Source organism: Musa acuminata, chromosome BXJ3-11, assembly GCF_036884655.1.
Source record: "Musa acuminata AAA Group cultivar baxijiao chromosome BXJ3-11, Cavendish_Baxijiao_AAA, whole genome shotgun sequence".
NCBI lineage: Eukaryota > Viridiplantae > Streptophyta > Magnoliopsida > Zingiberales > Musaceae > Musa > Musa acuminata.
The window spans coordinates 28812515-28840321 of NC_088359.1; the positions used below are offsets into that span (position 1 = coordinate 28812515).

At 38.2% G+C, this 27807-nt stretch overlaps 4 protein-coding genes and 1 non-coding gene across 14 annotated transcripts; 3 read left to right on the top strand and 2 right to left on the bottom strand.

Moving 5' to 3' along the window:
- The first annotated feature begins 2884 nt into the window (after positions 1 to 2884).
- Positions 2885 to 4539, top strand: LOC135652076 (gibberellin 20 oxidase 2-like). The gene is made up of 3 exons (XM_065172722.1): positions 2885 to 3468; positions 3547 to 3868; positions 4095 to 4539. Exons 1-3 carry the CDS (start codon positions 2927 to 2929, stop codon positions 4380 to 4382), a joined length of 1152 nt encoding a protein of 383 aa, XP_065028794.1. The 5' UTR covers positions 2885 to 2926; the 3' UTR covers positions 4383 to 4539.
- A 384-nt stretch (positions 4540 to 4923) lies between these two features.
- TRNAR-UCU (transfer RNA arginine (anticodon UCU)) lies at positions 4924 to 4996 on the bottom strand. The gene has a single exon. It is a non-coding gene; the product is annotated as a tRNA-Arg (tRNA).
- Positions 4997 to 6501: 1505 nt separating this feature from the next.
- On the top strand, positions 6502 to 7973 carry LOC135652298 (uncharacterized). Its single transcript, XM_065173136.1, has 2 exons — positions 6502 to 7095; positions 7176 to 7973. Exons 1-2 carry the CDS (start codon positions 6739 to 6741, stop codon positions 7773 to 7775), a joined length of 957 nt encoding a protein of 318 aa, XP_065029208.1. The 5' UTR covers positions 6502 to 6738; the 3' UTR covers positions 7776 to 7973.
- A 1894-nt stretch (positions 7974 to 9867) lies between these two features.
- On the top strand, positions 9868 to 19765 carry LOC135653150 (uncharacterized). 8 transcript variants are annotated; one of them, XM_065174722.1, is made up of 7 exons: positions 9878 to 10094; positions 11358 to 11557; positions 12093 to 12194; positions 13454 to 13505; positions 13613 to 13659; positions 13740 to 13796; positions 19170 to 19190. In XM_065174722.1, exons 1-7 carry the CDS (start codon positions 10004 to 10006, stop codon positions 19173 to 19175), a joined length of 555 nt encoding a protein of 184 aa, XP_065030794.1. In that variant the 5' UTR covers positions 9878 to 10003; the 3' UTR covers positions 19176 to 19190. The 8 variants fall into 8 exon arrangements, 6 of the variants coding, with proteins under 6 accessions (XP_065030790.1, XP_065030791.1, XP_065030792.1 ...); XM_065174723.1 differs by having other exon boundaries at positions 9879 to 10094; positions 13752 to 13796; XM_065174718.1 differs by lacking the exon at positions 19170 to 19190 and having other exon boundaries at positions 9868 to 10094; positions 13740 to 14722.
- Positions 18243 to 27545, bottom strand: LOC135653149 (DNA repair protein XRCC2 homolog). 3 transcript variants are annotated; one of them, XR_010502334.1, is made up of 11 exons: positions 27273 to 27545; positions 27024 to 27171; positions 25590 to 25723; positions 24818 to 24888; positions 23475 to 23537; positions 22616 to 22753; positions 20419 to 20521; positions 20176 to 20212; positions 19973 to 20073; positions 19795 to 19884; positions 18243 to 18664 (listed from the first exon to the last, which is right to left on the bottom strand). XR_010502334.1 is itself a non-coding variant. In XM_065174716.1 (10 exons), the coding sequence occupies exons 1-10, from the start codon at positions 27459 to 27461 to the stop codon at positions 19861 to 19863; spliced, it is 1008 nt and encodes a 335-aa protein (XP_065030788.1). In that variant the 5' UTR covers positions 27462 to 27545; the 3' UTR covers positions 18243 to 19860. The 3 variants fall into 3 exon arrangements, 1 of the variants encoding a protein (XP_065030788.1); XR_010502335.1 differs by having other exon boundaries at positions 18243 to 19884; positions 20445 to 20521; XM_065174716.1 differs by having other exon boundaries at positions 18243 to 19884.
- Positions 27546 to 27807: the final 262 nt, after the last annotated feature.

A 27807-nucleotide genomic window follows, 5' to 3' on the forward strand; every position in this document is an offset into this window, starting at 1 on the left:
GAGACGGTGAAGTCACTGGAAAAAGGGCAGAAGACATCTCCTTCCCAGATGAATGTGTCTCTCCATGTGTTCCGGAAGTCGAATTCAAGTAGGCAAATCATGTGATTCCTCCTCCAAAAGAGAACAGGAGAGGGTAAGGTGGGTGGGGGGATTTGCCCGGCCCTCCTCCACTCCGCGCCACCCCCATCGTTGGCGTCGAGTGGCAGGGGTAAGCCAGTTTCCGATAGCAACACCTCACTAGGCGGAAGCGGGTGGCCACCATGCGGTCCGCTTCACGTGAACGTGTTCTTCATGGCTGCTGTCCGTATTGGCGCATTAGCATGCAGTGTTAAAAATATAAAATAATAGATAATTTATAATCCAAGAATGATTCCGACGAATGGATTTAAGACTATTTCTGATACTAATATATATATATATATATATTCATGTTCAAGTTAGAGAGTTAACAACATAGGCCTTGTAAAGTCTCTATCGAAACTGTCATAGTGGTTAGTGCATTCTTACATAGTTGATGAGTTTATCCACGTGTGAGTATCTTACATGTCATTTAATTTAATATAATGAGTTTATTATTTTTTTAAAGAAAATACAAGTCTTTTGGATAAAAAATTGGACAATCGAACGCTTGTGAAAAACGAAAAAGAGTTTTATTTTTAATCGGTTCAATTGATGATCGGCTAAGTGGACATCAGGTCGGATACTGTATTATAGCAACCACTGCTGTAGAACTCAATTGGGTCACGAATCTACTCAAGAACTTTTATGCGAAAACAAATTATCAGACAAAGTATATGTTTTTACTACTCAATTAGTGGATTCACTCACAAAGCTTATCAGTATCCCCGTCGGGGGCATGATAACAACTAAGATCTCCCTTGATAACAACATTAACAACAGTCAAGATTTCCCTAATTACATGAGAAAATATCATAAATCTGTTAAAAAAAATCTTTAAAAAATTCTTCCTCACATAAGAAGTATCGTATCAAACTCTAATAGCATCTTCTTCGTATTTTATTTCTAACATGATCATACTTCGTACCAAGAGAAACGTATTCCCAATTGACACTAGCATGATGAGACCAGATCAACTTTACGATTTCGAGACAACGACCAAAATTGACACTAGCATAATAATATCATTTTTGGGCCAAGGATCAAATACTCAGGGCAATGATTGAGATGAGATGTGAAGTGAACAGGATAGTCCATATATCTATCTATCTCTACAATACATGGAGAAGACAAGGACAAAGACAAAGCCTTCTCATGGCAATCAATCTTGTGCTTTGGCCAGTTTCAAGATCACTCCACCATGGAATACAAACTCCAGAAAAAGTGAAAAAGGGTAACAAGACCTCAACTCAAAGATGGAGAAAGCATCAAGTTCTTTGTTCTACCCATATGGGGCAGACTTTGACTGCACTGTCATTGATCTCCATGTGATGCCAGACCTGTCATAGTTCATGAAAGTGGAGTCTCTGCTATGGAGTGATGGGCATGAAAGTGAGAGCATGTCGATGAGCTTGTATGGATCTGAGAACTCTTTTTGCAGCACAACTGTGCAGCTGAAGACGTTGGAGATGACCATCAGTCAATTTCACACCTCTTTCACATAGAATCTTCTTACTGTATTATGTTTCATTGGTTTCCTTTCTGACTAATCCAGAATAAGAACAGTAGACATCCTGTATTGATTTACGTAGATCGGATAGAGCAAGTGGATGCACAGCAGACACTATTTGGAAGATTGCAAGACCAACAATGGTGGCCTGCACACAACACAATCTCTTTTCATCCAACAACGCTGCTAAGGAGTTCAGAAGCTTCAATCCTGCCAAAATGAGACATCAATTTCTCTGCAACTCCATGCAACTATAAGAGCTGCCTCAGCATGGCCGTCACTCAGTATAAACAACACATGAAATAAAAAATCTAAGATGCTTCACAAGCTCTCTCAGCGTAAGCTACCACTGCATGCTTATCCAGTTGTTGCAGCATAATGTGTATGTGCTGGCTGGTAGATAGATAGATAGATAGAGAGAGAGAGAGAGAGAGAGAGAGAGAGAGAGAGAGAGAGAGGTGGCCAGTGGAAGGTCCAAGGAAGGGATGGGTTGGAATTGACCCTCCATGTGAGTCCAAGCAAGAGAACGATGGGGGGATACCAAAATTTAGTTCTTTGGATGCTTGTGATTCTTGTAAACATGCAGAGGAAAGCGAAGTGAGGGAAAGAACATAGTGCAAGAAACAAAAGAGTGGAAGGAGTAGTGGGCTCCTCCAATCCCTCGGCAAACCCTATCGATGCTTCATAGAGTTGCAGGACCAATCAACACTTGTATTGGGGTTGAGATGAGACGTTTAAACCAATCCAAAGTGACGGAAATTAGAATACGATGCATAAACGTTCTTCTTTATGTTTGATTCGAACTACCAATACCTAATCATTAATTCCATACCTTTTTACATGGATCTCAAATGAGGGTTGATTTTGATGAAAGGATAGATGAAGTTGACTTGGTCCATCGGCCCTTCCTACCATATCATCCACCACTGACCCAAGTTAATGCAGTGTCATGGAGCACGACAAGGCTCAAAGGTTCCACCGGCAACACAGTGCCCCCGACGAAGAACCTATAAGCTAAAAGAAGTTTGTCGGAGGGTCAACGAATTCTCCCCCTCATGCTCAAGTCAAAAGGTCTTCTATCTATTCATGTCAAAATGATTGAAGGACAAAGGTCAAAGTTTCTTTTTATTTTACTTGTTCATGCATTGTGAGGGTTTAATTTCCGGACAATCAAACGTATGTCACTTGTAAGCTACATTAGCCCTTTGTCATCTTGCTGCTTGGCCCTTACAAATGCCTCCTCTCGTATCCGAAATCATCATCCCATGCTCTCTCTCTCTCTCTCTCTCTCTCTCTCTCATGGATTTAAGTCCTACCTCTGTTCTCTTGTGCCCTCCATTAGATATCAGCCATGGGAATGCAGGTGGTGTAATCTTCGACTCCTCGAGTCTTCGACAACAGACCACAATCCCCAAAGCCTTCATATGGCCGAGCACCGATAGGCCGGCCGCCACCGAAGAGCTCGACGCCCCGGTGGTGGACCTCGGTGGATTTTTCCACGGCGACGAGGAATCCACCATGCGAGCAGCCAAGCTCGTCGCGAACGCATGCGAACGCCACGGTTTCTTCCAAGTCGTCAATCACGGCGTCGGTGAGCTGCTCGCCCGAGACGCGCTCGACTGCACGGACGAGTTCTTCCGCCTCCCCCTCTGCGACAAGCTCCGCGCCCGGCGGAAGCCCGGCGGCGTGTGGGGCTACTCCGGCGCCCACGCAGATCGCTTCTCCTCCAAGCTGCCATGGAAGGAGACCCTCTCCTTCGGCTACCGCGAGGCCGCCGGCTCCGAGCGCATCGTCATCGACTACTTCGTCTCCGTGCTGGGCGAAGAGTTCGAGAGGATGGGGTAAGCTTCAGCGTCGACCGCACCACCATGCTCGACTCGATGGAACTGTAACGAGCCCAGCCGCTTCTGTTCTTGCAGGTTGGCGTATCAGATGTACTGCGAGGCGATGACAGGCTTGTCGCTGGCGATCATGGAGCTCCTGGCTATCAGCTTGGGTGCGGATCGAATGACCTACCGGGAGTTCTTCGACGACAACAGATCCATAATGCGATGCAACTACTACCCGCCGTGCCAAGAGCCGGAGCTGACGCTCGGCACCGGGCCGCACTGCGATCCCACCGCGCTGACGATTCTGCAGCAGGACCACGTAGGGGGGCTCGAGGTGTTCTCGGGCCGCGCGTGGCGGTACGTGCGGCCCGTACACAACGCTCTCGTCGTCAACATCGGCGACACCTTCATGGTCTGTGATCGTCTCCCACATTACCATGTGTGCTCTGCTCCGAAGCATGCAGAATTCACGTTTACATGCAGCTTTAAGATTCACGTACTCCAAAAACATGTAGACGCAGTAAAATAGGCGAAACAGCGGTGTTGATTAAGTGTCAACATTTTGATGCGTAAATTAATTTTCATTAATCTATTGATAATAATAATTACAATAATTATTTATTATTATTGCTCGACAGGCATTATCTAATGGGAGGTACAAGAGCTGCCTGCACAGAGCGGTGGTGAACAGGCACAGGGAGCGGCGATCGCTGGCCTTCTTCGTGTGCCCTAGGGAGGACAAGGTGATCCGGCCGCCGCCGCCGCCGCCGTTGTCGGAGGATGTGGGCGGCGGGCCGAGGCTGTACCCGGACTTCACATGGGCGCAGTTCATGGACTTCACTCAACGCCATTATCGGGCCGACATGAGGACTCTTCGTAGCTTCGCTAAGTGGCTTGAATCCTCCTCCTCTGCTACAGCAACATGACTTCCTTGTGTTTGCTTCCATCGTTTCGGTCTGTGAATCCTGAGAGGTGTTGAGATCAGAGAGAGCACGGCTCAATTTTGGAGTGTGGAGTTGTGTGTGTCTCTGTCTAAAAAAACCTTTTATTTTCACTTATTCGTTGAACGCTCCATTTTCCATTTATTCCCGTATGACATCGCCACTGCCCCACTACCCACACCCTCGTTTCCTCTGTGTCTCCTCCTCCTTTGCATGTCCTCCCATTCGTCCGATCTCGGTAACATCGACTCTCAACCGAAGGTGGAGAGGGGAGGGCAAGGACAGTGGGGATCATGACAACGGAGAAGAAGAGGTTAGAGGAAAAGAGGAGAGGGTGATGGGGTGTACACAACATAGATGGCCTGCGAGAACAAGGGGGAGACGGCGACTGCAGCAATAAAGAGGAAGAGGTTGGAGGAAGATGGGAGGGGAAGTGGTGACTGCGACGACGGAGAGGAAGAAAGAAGGGGACGTGAGGACGATGGCGACTGGCGGACCGACGAGACAAAGTAAAATGCAGAAAAATCACGCCCGGTGGGACTCGAACCCACAATCGCCTGATTAGAAGTCAGACGCCTTATCCATTAGGCCACGGGCGCTTGTTGATGCGTAATTTATCTTAAAACCTATTATCCTTTTATGGATAACTCTACCTTTGTCACTTTGCAATATTTGGACCGAGTGACAAAGATCCATCACATTTCAATTATAAATTTTGAATTGTCATCAACAATAAAATTGTAGGTTTAATTCTTGAGTTATTATTATTATTTAGACATTGCAGAAACCATTGATGTTATGCTTCATTAGAGTCACAGGATGCGACATCTTTTATTTATCTTCTTCTTCTTCTTCTTTTGATCATCCTCTTTTCTGGTGTAGAATGACTCATGCATGCATGAAACTGTGTGGATGCTGTACTACTCCTGCTCTTGATGCTGGTAGAACATGAGACCCAGTCTGAGAAAACTGCTGCCCATGCACCATCATAGCACAAAATCATGGACAAGAATGATGAAAGGAAGGAACACTCATCCATACCTTTGCAGTGCCCTGTTCAGTGTTCATCTCTTTACCCACCAAAAGCTATCCTCCTTTGTGTTCTTTTATGTTACACCTGCAAAGACGAGAAATGAAAGAAACACCAGCCATCATTCTTCAGCTGGCAGCAGTTTCCATCGCACAGCCTTGTCAGAGCCTCCCTGTGCTGCGCCATCCCCAATTTAGGAGGCCATCTTGGAATCAGATGTTGACTGCTTTGCTGCAATCATGGCGATGATGAGCTGAGGGGACACCTGTGTTGCTTCTGGTCTCTCTTGCGGGCATGAACGTAAGCAGCAATCACATGATGCCCTTTGAGAGCTCCTTCCTCCTCCTTTTTGCATGGCTCTCAGGTGCTTTGAGCCCCTCTCCCTCCCTTTACAACCTTCTTTTCTGTCTCCTTCCGACGTAGATGCTCTTCAGTAACCAAAGGAAGCTTTCCCCCCTCTTCTTGCTGCAGTCTTTGAGCTGTCCGCATAAAACAGAGATAAGATACTGTAGAGTTTTGGCATCAGTTTAGAGACAGGTTATCATGTTCAAACCTGAGGCTGCAGGGGAGACGAGGCGAAGGTCGCTCTCGGTCGCCAACAACAAGGACTCCGTGTAGCTCGATCCACATGGTAATTGGCGATGCCGTACTTTGTGGCGCAGCAATGTCGGATGCTTGTCTGCGGCTGCAGCTACACTTAACCCAGAGGTGAACAGGGGAGGGCATCGCCATGCACTGCTCCTCGCTTAGGGAGGAGGTGGCCGAGGAGTGGGGCAACGCCGTGGTTGGGTTGCGGAGGAGGAGGACAAAAGTGTCCCAATCTTGATGCCAGCTGCACCTCCTCCTGCATTAGCCACCTGAAATCATAGTTATCGGAACGAGATTGAACTCCAATAGGATCATATTAATAATAAACTCATGGCTAATTATCCATGCATTGACAAGATAATTATTAGTATTATGGTCAACTCCTAGAAGAATGAGTCAAAGCCGTGTAATATGACATGCCATGACCATTAAAGCCCGCCAAACTCTCTTCCTTAGTTAAGGGAAGAAGAAAGGAGCAATGAAGAGACAGGTAGAGCTCATCAGCTTGCTTCTCCAGATTCCATGGCTTGCACTTCTTTCTACCACTAAACAATGCGCCATGGCAGATTCCCAATCATCCTTCTCCCTCCACAGCAGACACCCTTCATCATTGCTTTCGACCGATCATCTTCTTAAGGCCGAGCTCCTCCCTTGTCTTGCCACACCCATCCCCCTTGAATCCACCAACCTCGTGTGCTCGTCTTCCGAGCTCCCTTCTCCACCATGAAGCCTTCTTCCAGCTCTGTCAATGGTTTCTTCTCCTTCCTCGCCCATGGCCTCGACGACCTCGACCGTTCCCTGGCGTCCGACGCCTTCATGTCCCTCCAGTTCCTCTACCGCGCCGCGGGCCTGCTCCGGTCGCTCCACTCCCAGCTCACCTACCTGGTGCCGAAGCTCCACCTCCCTGTCGGTGGGAAGTGGCTTGACGAGTACATGGACGAAAGCTCCCGCCTTTGGGACGTCTGCCATGTGATCAAGCTTGGCGTCTCGGGCATGGAGAACTACTGCTCCGCCGGAGCTGACATGGTCTCCTCGCTCGAGGAATGGCGCCGCAATCCCAATTCCCACCACGCCCGCCAGGTCTGCGTTGGCTCCCATGCTCTCGTTCTTCTGTTCCCTCTCAAAGCTCTGACCTTTTTCGACTTCTCTGATCTGTTAAGGTGAAGCGGGCGATATCTATTTGCCGGAGAGAGGCCATGGGGTTGGAGGAGGAAAACAGAGTGCTGATGGAGACGAGGATCGAGCCCATGTCGCTCCGGTTCGACGACCGGGCGCCCATGGAATCCAGGTACAACAACGGATACAATGGCTTCAGGGGAGTGCTGTACGCGCTGAAGAACTCCAGCTCTCTGCTGCTGATGATCCTGCTGTGGGGATCAGTCTCCTGCTGGCCCGAGCCGGCAGTCATGGAGGACTCCCTCTTCTTCGGCCCCGGCTTCATGGCCTCCATAGCGAGGCTGCAGCAGAGGGTGGTAGAAGAGACTGAAGGAACAGACGGCCGGCCGGGAATCCTGATGCATGAGTTCCGGCAGGCGAGGGCCGCGACTGAGGAGCTACTGCAAGAACTGGAGAGGGCTGCGGCCATGGGGTGTGAGTCAGAGATCATGGGAGGAAGCCTAAAGGGGAAGGTGGAGGGATTGAAAGAATGGTTTGGAATGCTGAGAACTGGAACTGACATGCTTGTGGGCCAGATAGATGATTTCTTTGATGAGATCGTGGAAGGAAGAAAGAAACTACTGGATATTTGCAGCCATAGGTGAAGAAGAAGGTAGGCAGAACCAGTAACAAGCAAGCAAGTTCTAACGAGTCTTCACACTGGTTCTTCTTTCTGTGTTCTAACACAAATAGCAGTAACATTTGAGCTTGTTGTTCCTTGCCATCGATCCAAATCTACCGGATTTCTTTGTTTTTCCATGTTATTGCTTTCAGATGTAATAGAAAAGGTTTTGTTTCGAGTATTAGAGGAAGTATAAGACCAAGAAACAGAGTGACTGCTGAGGAAAGGAAGCATTTGTTTGTGTTCAGGAAACTTGTCGTCTTAAAGCTAAGAGGAAACAGGAAGGACGAATCTGCTTCTCTTTCCTCTCGCTCTCTCTCTCTCTCTCTCTCTCCCCCCTTGCTCTGCGTTCCTGTTATTAGCTGCTTTCCTTCTTGCCATCATGAATGGCTCCAGGGGAGCAGGAACAAGAGAAATGTAGGGCTGCAGATTCCTTGTTGCAGTACAAAATTGCAGTTGACAAGACAAGCTGGCACTGCACCTTTTGATGAAAAAAGGCTTCTGGAATGGCAGCCTGGGACTGTGTTCCTTCTCTGCAGGTGAAAAAGGAGGCTGACATGATGAGCCATTGTTTCCATTAGAAAAGACAACATCCACTATTCTTCATGTCAAGAGTTCCAGAGTGTCGATGGAAGACTGAATCCTCTAAATCAAAAAACAACGAGCACTGAAGCTTTTAAGAACATCAAAATCATGAAGCAGGAGAGAGCTATCGATTACATGATCGAACACCTGTTTTAGACTGCTTTCAGAGATCTAGCTTGAAGAGAACCTTTGAGTAGTATACGTAATCCAAGCCAAAAATCCTGCTGATTTGACATAGTGTTGTTCTCTGGCATTTAGTACTTCGATGAATCCACTATTAATTCAAAGCCAGAAAAAGATTCATTCACATTCTAAAAGTTTGATTTCAGCTACTTCTGATAATAATACATGAACTCCAGAATCCCTTCAGCAAATGCTTGGCTCTGTTCTAAGAACATGAAAGTGACTATTAAGTCTGTGTATGAGTTTTATATTCAAAAACATATATGTAATCCAAATTGGATAAGATTAAAATTAACTTATAAGGATCGGATGAGTATATTATTAGCAACTTCAATTTAAGTATTTTGATTAGTAACTTAGACCAAACGAAGTTGATAAACCAGTTAGCCCGATCATGATATCTAAAATCATCTCGTAAGTTGATTTACTAATTCACACGTAATCTTACAATAGTAGAATGCTTATCATAAATAAATAGAGAAAAATATATATATATTTATTATTATGTTCGCTCTTACAAATATTAAAAATATTTATCTATTTTCTTTAAGTCAGTATTAATGATTATGAATATCTGGCAATATATAAAATCATATTATCCAAAGCCCTCATTATTTTATAATTTTTAATCAAAGATATATCTTAAATTATTTTATTTTTTGTCATAATTTTATTTTTGGTTTAATTATCTATCTCGATCTTCGAAACATAAGCACATGTAACTATAATTTAGTATTATATTTATTCACAATAATATTTATACCATTTTATATTTGATTCTTTAATATAATAAATTTTATATCCACTTATTTTTTTTTCGCAAATAGATTATATCCACTTATTTAGTATTATATTTTTTGGGCTAATTTAAAAAAAAATCTTTATTTTTCTCCAAAAAATCATCTATTTTCAGAATTCTTTAACAACATTTTTTTTTTGTCTAATGTATAGAATATTTTTTTTTTCTATGAATCAGTCCATAGGATAAATTTGTTCAATTATAATATTTTTATTTCAATAATATCAAAAATATGACAACACAATACTAAGAAATAGATGATTATAATTATGAAAAAATACTGAAAAAAGTCTAAAAAGAGAAGAATTTTTTTTTTTGTTTTCTAAACATCAGATTTATCATTCTAACATTTCAAAAAAAATACTTCTATTTCTTAAATGGTTATCTTAATCATATGATTATAAAAAATATTTAATATAAGATGAGAGAGCGTCAATTTTATACTGTGACGCGAATCGAAGTCGGGAGGTTAACCGTCGCTTTCTTCCTTCCTATTCTTCGTTTGTTTGGGTCGGCGTCGTTGCTGAAGGCAAACAAACACTCACGCGGAACCGCGGACTCCACATCGATGTTTGTTGTAGTCCTATTTATAACCGAAGAGGCGAGAGAGAGAGAGAGAGAGAGAGAGCGAGAGAGAGAGGTGAATGGAGTCGCCGCCACAGGACGACACCTGCTCGATCTGCCTTGGAAGCTTCACGCACCCCTGCCAAGCCAATTGTTCCCATTGGTTCTGCGGTGAGGCCTAACCCCCTCCTCCCCTTTCTCTGCTACCGAATCTCGAACCCTAGTTTGCGGCTGTAGGATGCAAGTTTGACATTCTTTTGTTTCTAATCTCTCTCTGTTTGGTTGCTGATTGCAATCTTGAGTCCTAATCCGCAGTTCTAGGGTGCAAATTTAACATTCTTTTGTTTCGAATCTCTGGGGTTTCTCTCTCCCGATTTCGATCGAGTTTTCACATCGAAATCGGGGAGTTCCTCTCTGACATCCGCACCAGTAAGTGGGATCAATTGCAATCCAATTGAGCTTTCTCATTGAAATCCGAATTTTGCGCTGATCTCTTTCCCCTTGTTAATTGGGATCAATTGCGAAGCTCGTAATGATTATTGGGAGCATGGGATTGGCCACATTCAATGGACAAGGATTTATCTATAGATCTTAAGCAAGGGAGTGAAGAAGTGGAAGATAAGGGAAGGGATTAGAAGTAGAAAGAGGTCGATTAGGGAGCAAAGCCGCCGTCAAGGAGGCTAAAAAATGGACTCCTTTTCTGCTTTGCTTTGTTCGGTTGCCACCCTTTTGAAGGGATAAGTTGCTATGGTGATAGAGATCAGTGACTAATATTTCTACCAAAGAATTTAGCCTCCATTTGGTGCTACCAAATAAGGCTTAATTAAAACAAACAAATTAATTAGATATCATGAACTGTTCTGTTTTTTTACATCATCAAGGTGCTGCTTTAATATGTTTGGTTAACACTGTCTTTGAAAGGTTACATGTAAACTTTCTCAGAAAAATGACGGCAACCTTTTTTAATTCTGCATTGTTTTCCTTTTCCCTGTGATTGTGTTCCAGTCACTTTCTGTCATTGGTTCTGACATGAATTCTTGTTTTCATGGTGATTAATCATTGAAAATAATTAAAAGTTCCCATCCTCTGTGTGTGTGATGTCTCTTGTAGTTAGTCATTGAGATCTTACTTGAATTAATGAAGTATAACCATTTATATTTTTCAGTAGCAACATTCGTCCATATTGCTGATCATAACTGTGACAAAATTGCTTAGATGAGATGTATGGTTTGTAGCTTTAAAGATTAGTGTTATCATCTACCTTTAATATCTTGATTGATGTGCACCTGATACCTGATTAACACTGGTATAAGAAAATAGTTTGGCACAACTGTTGAAGTTAAATGACACTACAGTCAGAAGTATTATTATTTCTTAATGTATTGTTAATTGATTGATCATGGTCGTTTAAGATTATTCTCTATACACTCACAGGAGAGTGTATTCTGAGCGTCTGGCATCATGGATCCATCTTTCAGCAATGCAAATGCCCCATTTGTCGTTGTTTCATAAATTTACTGAAACCTACTGATGCCAGTGTTCAAGAGGGCAAGGACAGAAAAGCTAACCAGGTTCTTAAAAGCATTAAGAAGTACAACCGTTCATTTGGTGGAGAACCATCCAGCCTCATACAGGTAAATTCCCATTATAGACATGAAATTTCATAGGGGTTAATAAGAAAGTTGATTCTAAGAAATATTATCTGCCTGTCAAATTCATCTTGTTTCAAATGATAGATCCCGGGAAAAGACTTGCAAATGGAATTTATGCTTTTATACAAACCTTTACTTTTTACAAAGAGTTAAATTTAAGATATTGTTAGGTCAATTCCAACAAAAAAGTTAGTTCTAGTTGGGAAAGAAAAATTATAATAAATTGATGGAATGCAATATTCATGTTGTTTTAGAAGGATGTTAGAGGGAAATATGAAGCATATCCACCAATTTGTTTTCTACTTCACCGTATGTATCTAGTTCATGTGTAAAGCATTTAAGTCCTAAACAGTTAGAACATTTACTGCTCCTTGACCTGAGGCTCTGTTTAAAGAGAATTTTCAGATTATTTGCTTAGTTTATTTGTGTTGGTTTTATTTATCAAGTTATTTGATGCATAGATGATACCACAACCGAAAACCAAGTCACTAAAAGATCATCTATTTTGGAATCACAGAAGTTACAGGACCTTCCATTCTTCATCAGAAGGCTGGCAATGGAACTGATGGATCCGCGGAGGCCACTGCCTTCTCTCTTCAGAGCACATATCACTTTTGCCGTAAGTAAAAGTGAAATTTCAGGAAAAATGATGATGCAAAATATTTTAAATTAATTAGTTACAAGTCTGTATCTAGTTGCTAAAGAGCAACTCTTAGCTGTATGCATGCATCTGTGCATGCAGACGAGCAGGGTTGCGGATCTGCGGCATCAGTGCGTGGGTGCAGGCCTGCTTGTGCGCATGCACATTCTCCTGAAATTGTTATGTTCTATAAAACTGCATCTGTTGTTGTATGCAAAGCTATGCCTTGTTTCTTTCTTTGTATGTTTTCTCTAAGTTCTTGATGTTTATGCATTTGTGATTCTTAAGTGGCATAACCAACATGTCCAGACGAGTTTTGTTAATTTGATTGGTAGTTATTTGTCTAATAACATATCTAGGTTTGTTAATGGAAACGTTGGCAATTACTGTGCACTCATAGATATGACAATCACAAACCAAAGGTAGGTTAGAATTCTTTTATAGTAAAGGTGCATAAAAAATGTGTTCGTTGGTAAAAGAGATGGTCTTGCATGGGCTCAAATATAAAAAGTGGAATTCTGATATATGTTCAGAATTTTGACCCTAGATGAGCAAGATGTCATAACACCGAGTTATGTCCATATTATTTCTAGTTTGATATGCTACCAAATGTTCCTATATGATCACATTAAATACTTTTATATATATTTTTCCTTCAAGGCTATCATTCTGTTGTTTTAATATGCTTATTCACATCTCTTCCAAGCAAAAAATATATCAAACAACACTTATTTGGATTTTAGAATTCTGATATTAATTGAGGAACCAATACAAGTGACAGTCCGATGACAAACAATAAGAAAATAAAGTTTTAGAACATTAATGTAAATTCATATGACCAATTATATTTTACCTTGATTTTAGTACCAGTAACAATAAAGAATTGATTGTAACATGTGAGAATGGCGACTATATGCCGTAGAGTAATCCAGATATGCAGTCCTATGCTCACAATTAGGTGGACAGCATATGCTAATTTTAGTTATATCTATCTGGCTTACATAAGCAATATTCTATTATGCATAGCCACATGGTCGTACACCACATAAGGAAACACTGTTTGGAACACTGAGCATGTGGAAAATTTGTTTCTATCTCCCCGTTATCTGATAGTAGCACCAAATTTTAGTGACAAAATTATTGTTACTATGTATGGAGATGAGAACACAAATGGAAATCGCTTTGATCATATATACATTTTATGAAAGGTAAGTTTATTGAGATTTAAATTTTTGCAGCTGTCACTAAGTGCAATGTATGTGCTGAGTCCGGTGGACATGCTTCCAGAAGGTAAGACCACATGTTCATGATTATTTATGGGTATTTGCCTTAAAAAGTTTTGTATTTTGACAACCACATATCATGTTTTAACAATTGATGTTGATACTGTTGGACAGACGAATATGGAGTCGTTGGTTTACTAGACGATCTCCTCGTTTTGCTGGTTGTTTTCCTGCATATTGCTTTTGTGTACTGTTTGATTCATCACCGGCATGGAGGTTCTTGAATTGCTCTCATCTCCAGCCAAATTTGCAGGTTATTTTCATCAACCGTCAGAAGATGCTGTTCATTGTAACACTGGTAATCTCTATTCTCCAGTATTTGCACATGTTATTATTTCATGTTAAAAGAAGTACTTGCTACTATAATCATATGTTGCATTTTTTTATGCCTCTACATGTTAAAAGTGATTTTCTGGTATGCCATAGTGCTTGCTTAATGAGGGATTGCACTTCAATTTTATTAGTCTCAGGAGGGTTGCTCCATATTGTGGGATGGGCAAACCTTTTAAGTTGTCATCAATTACTGAAACATCACCAAAGTAGCTTCTCTTCTAGGTTTCCAGGATAGCTTGGTTGTTTGAGTGATGCCATCTTTTCCCAGTCCTATACAGATGATCTTTGAAAACTGATCAAACCTTAGGAAACTAGCTTAGTATGCCCAACAGTGACTGCTCTAAAGTTGTGGGAAATAAAAAGTGTTCTGGGAGTTGATTCAAAGAATCATAGTGTTGGTCAACATATTGTTTTCTTGGTGTATAACTAACTGGTTAAGACAACAACCATAAGGAGTCGTAACACCATTTTATTTCCATCCACTGCATGCCAACATGAGTGTCATTTGGAGGTGTCAAATCTATGTATGATACGGGTAGTTCATTTGTTTCTGAAAATATAATTTGGTAGTGAGAAAAAGAAAGCGATAAAAGAAATGGTCAAGGATTTGACATATTAGAGGTTTCAATATGAAAGAAATGTCAGACAATGCAAATCAAATTTTGTAATGAAAAAAAATGGTCAAAAGTACTTGATATCAAAGATATAAACGATGTGTTCAAAGGTTTCATTTATGACGCAAATGTAAAAGAAAATTGAAAGATTTTAAGTTTACAGCCTGACGCAGATGAAAACTAAAGTAGGTTGAGGTCAAATCGATGAATGTAAGAAGCCAGAGAGAGAACAGAAGATTACAAGATTCCAACAAGTCAAAGAAATTACATATTTCAGATGGAATAGAAGTTACATTAGCCTTAGATCCGAAAGCCTCAAGTCGATGTAGAACAATTGGCGAGTTTTGATTCTGTTAAGTTAGGGTTTTAATTACGTGGTTTTAATCATTTGATGCCGGCAATATCCCCCACGGAGAGCGTGTATCCCACGCAGCGTGATGAACGAGAAACACATTCAGACACCTGTATTCTCAATCACTCCATCAATTAAATTAAAACAGATTGGAATACAAGCAAACAATATCAGGTGGAATAAAAAAAGTAACCTTCCTTTGCTTTATCAAACATAGCATAATAATAGAAATGATAGAAGAAATCAAAATTCGATGAGGATGTACTCGTCCTTAGAAACTTTATTAGATCAAGTAACAAAAAAAAGACAACCTTATTAGATCAAGCAAGAAAAAAAAGAAAAATGATAAGAGGAAACATGAAAACTAAAATAAATGACCAATGAATTGATGGCTATATTACGTTTGAAAGAGAGGAAAACGATAACAATGATTTTATCGTTCTTAGAAAAGCAATGACAGTATTTATCTTTCTTAAAATGATAATAATAATGATTAAAATTTATAAATTTATCTTTCTTAAAATTTAAAAATAAAAATTATATATATATATATATTATATTTTAATTTTTATTACTGTTATTGATAAAAGTACAATGAAAAATATATAATCATAAAATTAAAAAAAAATATTAATTTACTAAATAAAATAAAAGAATTTCTCTTGTAGTTTAAAATTTATACACAAAATACTTATAAATCATCGTTCATTTCCACATTGAGCATGTATATATTCTCTTCCCTACCTAATCATTTCTTACATGTAAAATAAAATTTATAATTAATAATCATTATATATCTTTATAATTTTAGTTAGGTAAATATATATCATGTCATTAATATAACATTTTAAAATCATTGATGTAAGCTATTTAATGCTAAATATCTTATGCTATGATTTTTTTAGCAAGTATAATCCTAAAATATAATATATGTACAATAAGAAGGTAAAATTTTCCATTGAAATGTTCTATATGCTTATATTATATGCACACATAGAAATATAACAAATTCATACACTTGTAAACATTATATCATATCATGTACACATACATCACACATCATCGTAATATATACATGCATTGTTACACCACACGTCATAATACATATATATTTTTTCATACCGCACGGCATAATATATAGATGTATTCACATACTGTATGTCATAATATATATATATATATATATATATATATATATATATATATATATATATATATATATATATATATATACTCCCACATCACATGTCATAATACATATGTGCACTATCACACTGCACGTCATAATATATACGTGCATTCTCATAAAGTGTACGATGTAACACATTCACGCATTCTCACACCACACCATAAAAAACACGTACACTCTCACATCACACATCATTATATATACATGCATACAATAATTTTTATTACAGTTCATATATTTTTATACTTATAAAATATATACATTCATATTTAATGCATGCTTAACTCATGACAATCAAAACATACTTTCTGAAATAAATTATGCATATAATAATTTATATGATCACTATTCAATTATGAATTAAACTTATACTTGATTGAACTCAAAAATGAAAATGCCAATGAAAGATCACGTTCCTTGATAATTGAGTGTGCTAGGAAATGATACACCTATCAAGTTAAGAGCATAGTAGCATTCCAACACTATATGTCATAATACATATATGCACTCTCACCGCACGTCATAATATATACGTGCATTCTCACATTACACGTTATAGCATATACATATAGTGTACGACGTAACACATTCATGCATTCTCACACCACACATCATAAAAAATACGTACACTCCCACATCACACATCATTATATATATATATATGCATACAATAATTTTTATTATAATTCATATATTTTTATACTTATAAAATATATATATTCATATTTAATTCATGCTTAACTCATGACAATCAAAACATATTTTCTGAAATACATTATGCATATAATAATTTATATGATCACTATTCAATTGTGAATTAAACTTATACTTTGAACTCAAAAATGAAAATGCCAATGAAAGATCACGTTCCTTGATAATTGAGTGTGCTAGGAAATGATACACCTATCAAGTTAAGAGCATAGTATCATAAGATATTTTAATTACGAAACCTTACCTAATGAATTATCAATTTATAATAATTTATAAAAAAAAATATTTGATAAAATCCCTTATAAAATAAATTATGTTCACCTTAAAAATCTTTCTAGATTTTACCATCAAATTTTTTAATAATTTACTCTATAATCAAATGAAGTAGTTGGTATTGATCAAATCATCGTACAATTCTATGAAGAAATTTCACTTTACTATTCTAGTTAATTAAACGATCTTATATTATCATAAAATTTTATAAAAAAATTACTCAATCTATAATCAAATGAACTAATTAGTATCGATCAAACCATCATATAATTTTACGAAAAAATTTGACTTTACTATTCTAGCTAACTAAACAACCTTAAATTATCATAAACTTTTATAGAAAACTAATAGACATAAAACTAAATTCAACTACCAACATATATTTTGTCCTTTTGTTATGTTATTAGGTTAGGCCTATTTGAATTTATAATCCACATATCTTAGTGTATATAGATAGTATTCACTTAACTCCTAATTTCACAAAACTCCAAGGAAACCTTTTAAAACATATCAGAGAAAACCTATTCACATATCTAAGGGGGCCAATTTAACTTGAATAGAACTCTTTCTCAGAAAATAAGGGACTGTTAGATATCTCATATTGGGACAATCACAACTTTATGTACCAATCGTATATTGATGTCATATTAGAGGCCATACAACTATAAGAGAATCATCCAAAACATATCCAAAAATCAAAGATAAATTTGAAATCTAGGTGACTCAAAAGCAATAAAAAAAATCTGCCTATAATCTATAAAACTAAAACCCTAGATATAACAAGAAAAGATTAAGTTTTTCTTACCTCAATCTTTCTTAGAGTTAGGGTTTCTTAGCCTTAATAAAAAAAATTTAAAAAAAATAACTAAGAATAAGAGAAAAAAATAAGTTATAAAGTTGATAGATAAGACAAAGGCAAAGTTAGAGATGCTTAAGAGATTATTTTGAAGTCTAGAATTTAATCTCATTATGCCTTATTTCAAATTTTTATCATCTTTTTCTTCTTTTACTAATATAATTATAAGACTACAACAACCTCAATTAACATATTATAAAACACTAAAAAATAATATTTTTAAAAAATATATACTTCATTCTTAATTCAAAGTGTATGAAACTCGAATATCACACACACACACACACACACACATATAATTTAAATTACCAATTTGATAAAAGAAAATTTCATCTACAATCAAAGCTCAACACAGTCTGTCCTAGTTGACCCACTAAAATCAAACCAACTTCTGCAGCAGCATCCGCCAACAAACATAATGGTAAAAAGTTTGAATTATAGTAAATCCAAACTGTATCAATGAGTCAGACACGCTGACACTATGATAAAGCAAAGGCTCAAATGCCTTTGTACAGCAAATGATTCTTCGTACTCCCATGCTACCATGAGTCAGTGCAGAATGTGTGAAGCGAATACACGAGAGAGTATCTTGAGAACCATTTGGTAATAGGTAATCTACCTCAAGCTATAATTTTATCAGGTCTTGACTTTTGGAACCATAGCAACCAGCCACATTGTTTTCCAGTCGGCCCTAGTAATGTCACATGAAGGCTGCTCTTTAACGAGGGAACTATATGGATTCTGGCAAGTCATGATCCCCTTCAGATGGGGAGACCAGCACCAAACATTTTCTTCTGGGGAGAGTGGCACATGGATGACAGCTACCTTCTTAATCAGGCTAGGATGAAAAACTTTCAAGTAAATAATCTATGTTCCATTTGTTAGCATAAAGCAAATCAGCAAAATTGCAGTATTCATCACAATTTACAAATGTAGCAGAAAGAGAAGAGGAGTACCACATAAGTAGGGATCATTCCACGTATTGATACTGGGTGTTTGTTCAACAGAAAATCCAGTTTACCTATGAGTTATTCTCTGAGTGGAAAAATAACGGACGGTTGGAAGAGGGGGATGAACTTGGAAAGGAACAGATAGAGACTTCTTTCTTGTGTTGCCTGCTTAGCTTTGGACTCTTTGGAACCATCGCAACGATTATCATAGGCCTAGGTAAGATCTCTAATGGCATAGAGTGTGTGCTCTAATCAATGAGGAAATGATTATGATACACCAACCCTAGGGGGATGTAGAGGACTGGATGCAGCAAGAATTAGCATACTACCCAACTAACTTTGGGTTTGCTATTGTGACTGATGCTTCATGGGTGAGTGCTGCTGATATCGCAGGTATAGGTGTTGTCATTAAGGTCGAGCATGGACAGATAATTGCTGCAGGATGCTCTCGTGCATCAGCCAGTTCGGAGATGGCTGCTGAAAGCGAAGCAGTGTTGGATGGATTACATTTGGCAGCTGACAAGGGGCTTCATAGCATCTGGATCAGATCAGATTGCCTTCAGGTGGTGAAGGCCCTAAACAATTATGATGCCATGCCATGGATTTTTTAGGAATATACTCACTCTATGACAGTTGGCTATTTTTTGATAGAGTATCAGTTGTGAAATGTTTTTTGCCTAGAGAATGTAACAAGCAGGCTCATTGTAACTCATAGTTGGCATGGTGACTTACCATGGTCTTATGGGTATTTTGTACTCTTAATTTATATCTAATACAGCCTTTTGTTTTAAAAAACAATACTTTTTTGTTTGGAGAGCTCCAAAAGGCCAACATGTTATTAGAAAGCACACATTCAATGAAGTCACATTTTTAGACCAGAAAGTGCAGTGAAGCTCTTCCTAATATGCGTATAGAAAAATAAACAGTGAATGGATGTCAGTCTATTCTAGTAAACGACATTAGCAGCCACTGATGCATCAAATTCCAACAGAATGTGCAAAGAGAGAATGCAGCTCACCAAGTTTCAATCGTGGTGGAAGTCGGGCGAGAATTGATCCCTTAGGTTACTTGTCCTGATGTAGCTTCAGGTAATCAGAAATATGCCACCCTACCCCTCAAAAAAGAAACATAAGGAACAGCGGTCATTTCTTTTGTTAGAAGCATGAAATCATGAGGTTCTAAGGTGAGAATCATACATCTCCAACAGCAAATTGATCTTTTACATTCAGCGGAGGCTGCACCCACTCGGACATATATATAGGCATTGTACCATATTTTCTGTCATAAGTAAACTTATCTGCATGACAGTAATTGAAAGAAGTTATTCTAAGAAACCAAAGAATAGACTAAACGTGGGCATAAATTCACCACAAACTTGGAAAAGGAAGGAATGACAAACCTGAAACTTGCAAGTGTATTCGGTGGGTAACAAATGCCTGCATATGTAATTAGCAAGGATTACTAAATTATCCTCATTTGCCACAAAAAAGACAAGGAAATAGCCAATTAATTCAACCCCTTCCATTGATGAATGCAATGGGAACACATAATTATTTTGTTTGCAGTTCTTTAGTGTATTAGTTGTGCCAAAATGCAACTCATATAAGCATAAAAAACTAATGATAAAAAACATAAAGGAAACCTGCCACGCCGAAGGCATGTACTCACGGTACAAGAACTTCTCAATTTGCTTGTTTGAAGTTCTCCATTGGTTTCTATCCTCTGAAGACCATGTTGTAGGAGTCCTGTCAACGGAAACAGCATGGCAAAGAAGACTTCTGATCAGTAGTTCCAATACGACAAAACATTTTCTTCAGTACAGAGAACTAGAGTTACTCTGCCTGCTGCAGCAATACCAAACAAATCAACCCAGATTTGTACAATTTTGATCAGAACAATCATAGAGGTTTCCTATGAATGAGCTCTTTCAAGATCACACACATTCTCAATTTTTCTGACACATCTTCTGCACTTAAACATCAACCAAAAGGGTCAAAGAAATTGGCAGCCATTGCCATGTAAGGTCCTAAAAGTTTATACAAAACAATCATGAATATTAACACAAAAATTAGAACTGGGAATGTCCTTACAATATCTGCAATTATGTATTTTAGCATGTTTATGCCCTCCAAAAGTTGGAAAGAACACACCCTTTTGTACCATATAAGTGGACTGTTGTATTTTAGTTATCCAAAAATAGCTTCTTTTTTACCCCAAGATTTATTTTTACAAGGGAAAAATGAAAGTTTTTAAAGTAAAAAAAAAAATCATGAACTTAGTGGCAAGTTTTGTACCCTTTTGTACCATATAAGTGGCAAGTTTTTTAAGTAGAAAAAAAATACATCCTCCAAGAAAAAAATATAAGTTTTTGAAGTAGAAATAGCAAATAGCAAATCTTGGACTTAGTGGCCTGCTAAATTTGCATTGTCAATATTAAGAAGGCTTGAGGCTATTTAACTAAGAAAATGTCAATATTGGAAAAAGAACAGGCAATGAACATTTATATGTCTACCTATACCACAACAAAATCCAATGAATTACAAAGACATCAAAAATCATTACCACAACCTCCAAGTCCACCATCAAGATACGCACAATGAAATGAATGCACTAGAAAGGTCAAAACATAGAACTACAATATACCAATTCTAAATAAACAATATACCAATTCTAGATATCAAGTTGCCATATTCAAAGTGAAAATATTGGAGAAAAAGTAGCTTACTGAAACAAACCATCTGTAAGGCTACACCAATATGGCAAGAAAAAGCCAAACAGATTGGCAGTGAAAAAGATATAAAAGGGTTAGAGCGAAAGGTATATGACAGAATATGAAAAACAGAACAAGAGCGAAGATCAAGCGGAGAGATAGGTCACCCAGACAAAAGACAACTCTCAAATAGATTATGTATCTTCATACTTGCACAATCCTTCAACAGAGGGATAAATCTAAACCCATAATCCAACTCTTTAGGACTGTTAAGTACAAAAAAGATAAATTTAATCCTTTAACAAAAAGATAAATTTAAACCTATAATCCAACTCTACGTCAAGAATCCATTAATCTCATTGTCAACCATCTCTTCCCCTCCAGGAGAAGAAAAGCAACTCGATTTGTAAAAGATGGTCTCTATATCATGGTTATTGCATGGAGCACAATGATATGTCGCGTTCAATTTTGTCCCTCACTTATAACCTCATAAGTCATAAAATAACAATTGTAACACATAGCATTTTAACGTAACAATTGTAACACAGCATTTTAACAGATGCAAGTTTTGAGTGTAAGCAAAGGGAGCAGTACTAATATCAGGTTATATCCAAGTATTGTTGTTTCAGAGCATATGCCGAGCATAGTTCGCATTACCGGCCTGTACCAGTGTATCAATCATCTGTCAGTATGATACGTACCAAACAGTACCGAACATATCAACACATAATATACTGAGGTGTAATGATGTACCGCCCATATCGGTCCTTTGTCGGACTGGTACATACCACCCGAACCAAGCAGTATGCTTCGATATGTCAAACCTTGATGCCAAGTACTTTTTGGCACAACAAAATGGCATGCAAATTTGGCAGCCAGCACAGGCTAAAAATTGGCTACATTATGTATTGGCACCTTTAACATAGGTCACCAGAATACATTGTTAACTCTCCATCACCATGCGTGTTGACCTGTTCTGGCACATGCTGATCGACAAATGCAATCCTTTGTTATATCACATTCATTTATACCAAAGACACTTGGAAGGAATATACTTTGCAATGTCAACACTAGATTAAAGAATGATAATAAAAATTTTGAAACATCAAAAAAATGGATATCAACCAACCTTTGTACATCAGTTGTTGATGATCCAGCAAAAAATATACATGATTTGGAAGCCAACACCAATAGAGGTTGCACCTCTAAAAATTTACGCATTTCTTCAACAATAGATTCCACCAGATTTTGAAATGACATGATTTTCCTGCAAAACATACCAATGAGACTAACAAAAAAAGATTGGTCCCAGGCATTGAGCATCGATTTATCCAATGTGTTCAACATGAGGCATGCTTAAGGAGAGTAGAAAAATGAAAATGACAAGTGAATTTAAGTTTAATACTAGGTAGGATATCAGAGGAGTCAGATGTATAATCTATATATAATCTATTAACAAATTAGAGAGCCTTTGAGACCTGTTAATAAAAACATAATAAAGAGGACCATAAGACCTAGTCTTTTCAATGCGCTTGGATGATAGGTGGGTTGAAAAGGCTTCTGTTATAACTCTAGTCCTGATGTAAGCTAGTCCTTTAACTAATAGGTGAAAAAATTAAGACACAAATCATACAGTTTCAGACATCAACCAAAACCCCCTTAAACACAACCCTCAGCCAAGAAAAGGTCATGTGGGCTTTGCATCTGTATCATGGTACTCTTACCCTCCTCCAAAGAAAATGAGGTGATCTCTTGAGACAACACTTCTCATATGAATCCTCTAGTCATCCTTGCTATACTGCTCCAGAATTTGCATGTACAGATGCCTTCTGCTGGAGCTTAGAACGGTGTGGAGGTCCACATAGGACTCTTATTGAATTAAACAGACATTACATGTGATCACCATGTAGGAAGATCGGATCTTTAACAACACCCTTATTCAGCATAGGTTTTGAGAGTTAAAAGAAGCTGACGTGAAGTATACCTACCTCGTACAATTACCATAAGGTGAAGACTGGGAAGCTCTATCAATCCAGTAAAAAGCTCCAATGCTGTCAAAGAAAGTCAAGAAAATGTCATCAGAGTACAATCAGTTTCTTGGGCATGCTAAGTTCATTTGTTTGAGATATGAAGATAAAGGTTCACTGAAAACTGAAACAGGTGAACAGAAAAGGATAACAAAATTTACACAACAATTCAATCTTAAGACCTAACAGGGCCACATGATTATGTTCAACGGTCTAATTAAATTGTCATAATTTGTCTATCACAAACCTTATTTGATCTTTGGTAACAAGTACCTGGAAAAACTAGGCTAAGAAAAGAATTATTGCTTCTTTTTATTGGGATCATTGTACCCTTTTGGAATTGTATTCCAAAGCTCACTTTCCAATTCATGATAATTTTGCATTCCTAGTCAATGTGACACCCAATACAGATCCACAAATGAGGAAAGCAATCAAATCTTCGTTATTTAGTTTTGCAAGAATAAGCCAAGACAAATAAATTTCATATATGTTCCAACACTAGAATCCTTGCAATAAAAGCTCAAAATAACAAAAGCACTAACAAAAAGAACATCAATGAGTTCATGCCTAATTACTTAACAAGACTGGCATCTTACTTGTTATAGCAAGTGATTAAATGTTAGATAGACAAATTAAAGAATGTTACACCTACATTGTGAAACATAATGTAAGAGAGATTTAAGGTTAAGTTCTAACAAGCAACTTCAAGTTGTCCCATGTTGCCAACACCCAGAACCTCCATCCAGATAAACATTGTCAGCTATGATGTCAAATAAATCAAGATGAGTTATCATACTTGTCAAAAAGAAACATAGATTCAGAACCTTCAACTTTCACAATGAATCAATTAAGCTCCAACCAGTACATTTAGCTATCAACTGGCAAAAATATCATAATATAAAGCTAACAAAATAAAACAGCCTATGAAGGATGGTGAAACCACAACATGATGAATGGGCATGAATGTATACATCCTAAAAGTGAAGATAACATGCAAGTATTATTTATCAGGTACATGAGAAATTTTGAGATAAATAACTCATCAATACAAAGCAGATGAAACAGGTTAAAAATGCTACAATTATACTACTAATTTATAACATTGTTAAATGTAAAAATGGATGATATACCAACTCCCACCCAACACATCAAATATATTGTATATTTAGTAATCATGGATAGCACCAAATTAACTATAGAATGTTATGTGAAAGGGCCATGCGGCGTAGTCTCAAGTTATTGATCTAATGGTGTACAGAATTCTTTTCGTATTAAAAGATGGGAAGTTGAAAACAGATGAGGACCTATCTATCATAAGGAATTGGATACCAACACCAAGAGCTTCACTTTCAGTTTGAGCGTGTGAGTGCATGGTCTGTAAAATCAATCAATACAAGAATGGTAAACTGAATCAGCTGAGTCTTTTATATGAAAAAAAAATAAACATTAACCATGCATTAGTCCCAATATTTTTCTACTTCATCAGTTATCAAAATGGTATATCATTCAAATCTTTTGCACTGATACACTGGATTACTAGAATTTACTTGTTTTTCTCATAATGATGAGTGAAGTTAATAAAACTGTGTGATCTCTATAACTATCATACACATGCAATTAAGGGCCATGAGTATAAGTGAATGCAAAGCTGCATTTGATTATCAATGATCTAAATTCAAGACAACTATGAATAGAGATAATAATGAAATATATAACTAAAACTTTTTTTTATTGCACTTAAACATTGCAATTCTAGAAGTTAGCATTTGAAATATTTGGAAGGATGCAAATTGCAATGTTTAAGCTATATACTCATATGTGCAGTTTATTGTGAAACTTGTATTTTAAAGATAAATGATTCCAAGTTTTACAAGAAAAAAAATAAAGAAAAGTCAACTTAAGCAATGCTCATAAGCACCTTAACAAATCATTATACTGTGAAAGCTGTAGGTGCAGGTACAATGTTTATGTCAAAGCTGAAAAAATATCTACAATCTTCATAAGTATACGAGCAAGGATACAAGTTCCTAGTCCTACTATTTATAAGGTGATATTTGGTTAATGAAGAGAGCTTGCCTTCAAAGCAGCTATAAATTCATAGCTATCGTAACAACGGATGTACAAGAAGCGCCTCATGCAAGCTAAAAGTAATTCGTCATCATATTCTTGAGAGCCCTCTTGTACTCCATGACCAAAATTGTTGGTAGATCCTGTAAAAGATTAATCTAAAGTGAAATCTTCTAAAAGTAGCAACTCCGGAAAAGTCATTCGTATAATGTGTGAATTTATACAGAATATATCTTTCTGGATAGAACAGAAACATAAGCAGATGAACAGACATGCAAGGGGAGTGATTAGTAATAATAATACTCTTTCCCTCAAAAGTCCATTTGAAGCAAGAGAACATATCAGTAATGAAGTTATATTTTCCAGTAATGAAAAGATACTAATCCACTTCAATCGGAAAAGAGAAGTACAAGCAAGCATAAACATTAGATTCATGATCACCAGCATGTATAACCCAACCCTAGAATTATATCCAAGACAAGAAAATGAGAAAACATCATACGACTAGAGATAAAGTAAATCAAGTCATGAGACACATGAGATCTCACATGAAGAAGACCTTTTTCTTTTCTTTCATTCTTCATACAGATTTTAGATCTTACAAATATAATTTTCCTCTTATAGTAGTAATCCAATAACAGAACCTCAAGCTAGAAGCATCTTTCTCCATTGCAAAACTGAATTAATTGTTGACTGTAACCAAATTGCAATATGCTCAACCTTAAATTACACAAAGATGACCCAATCTCAACTATGCAGAAACAGCTGATATGGAGACATTACTCTTCCAGAATGGCCTTCATTTTCCAGTCTAAATCTTCTAGTAGTTAGTTGCAACCAAGCCAACTGCCAAAAGCATATAGCAAAAAACATTACCCAGTGAGGATTTTGTGCCACTGAAAAGAATGGTCAAACTCAGAGATCCCATTTTGCCAATCAACAAAACTGTTCCACTGGTGAGAATGCGAAACACCAAATTCTAGATCCAAGCAACTGCAATATTCTTAACAAAGTTCTGAGTCATTCAATGAAGTAGGCAGTAAATTTGTTAACTATGTTCGCTCATCTATTTGATTAGACAATATGAGAGGCCATTTATGAGCGATAGAAACCTACCAGTTTTAGTAAAAGGCAAGGGCTTGGGTGTACATGTACAATGTTTGACCGTACTTTTTAAAAACTAGTAAATGCAAAGGAAATCACACTTCATACTGTACTAAGGGCTTTCTAAAGAATAATACATAGAGCAGATATATGAGACAGATACATCAAATCTCTGGCTACTTGTAACCAAAGTATTGCTCTAACGACAGTATTTTTCATCTTCCTGATCTTGATCCCTTGCTCCATTCGGATGTAATGCCACTAAATTGGATGAGACAGTAATCGTTAAAATGCCAACCACCGGTTAATAGACAAGGAGAGAAGCTTCAAAATGCTCACCGAGAACCTCCTTTATACGGTGCTTCAGGATCTGGGAGAGGCGGAGCACATCGAAGCGGCAATCTAGATCGAAGTAGATCACCATGCGTTCCAATCCCCCGAAACGGAGCCCCCTCCATTCTCTGGGTAGGATACAGTGTACAGCAGCCTGGCCAAGCGAAGCGGCACGATCATGGGTGGAGAACTGGGGGGCGCGGCGCGATCGGAGAGCAAGGCGAGCCGAGGATAAACCCATGGGTTCGGTCGTACCTGGAGGAGGACTTGGGACTTGGCGGAGGGGGAGGGGCCGGCGATCTCGACGACGTTGCCGACGCGGAGAGGGAGGCGGTGGAGGGGCGGGAGGAGGAGGAAGGAGCGCTCCGTGAGAACCCTAGCGAGCATGGCCTTCGCGCTCTCGTCGCCATGGATCCAAGCTCGAGGGTCGTCTGCGTCCGGCATTCCTCTAGCTAGGGTTCGGAGGAGCGACGAGCGGGAGGACGAGTCGACGTTTGGGTCGACGTCGTGACAGTTAGCGAGAGCTTTGCAATGGTAGCCGACCAAGTTTTAAGTCGGCCCAGCCGGCCCAACTAACTAAGTAGCCAAACCTGGACCGGCCCACGGACTGCATTAATTAATGCAATTGATTTAGTTAAAGAAATGCTCATTTAATAATCCACAGTAGTGTGTTACGAAAACAGCCTGACATCTTGTCCTTGCAAAACAGAACATTATTTTCATTTTAAGTAATTAATTTACTAACTTATGCGTTAGAGAGGTTTTTCTCACATACATGATCATATCCCTA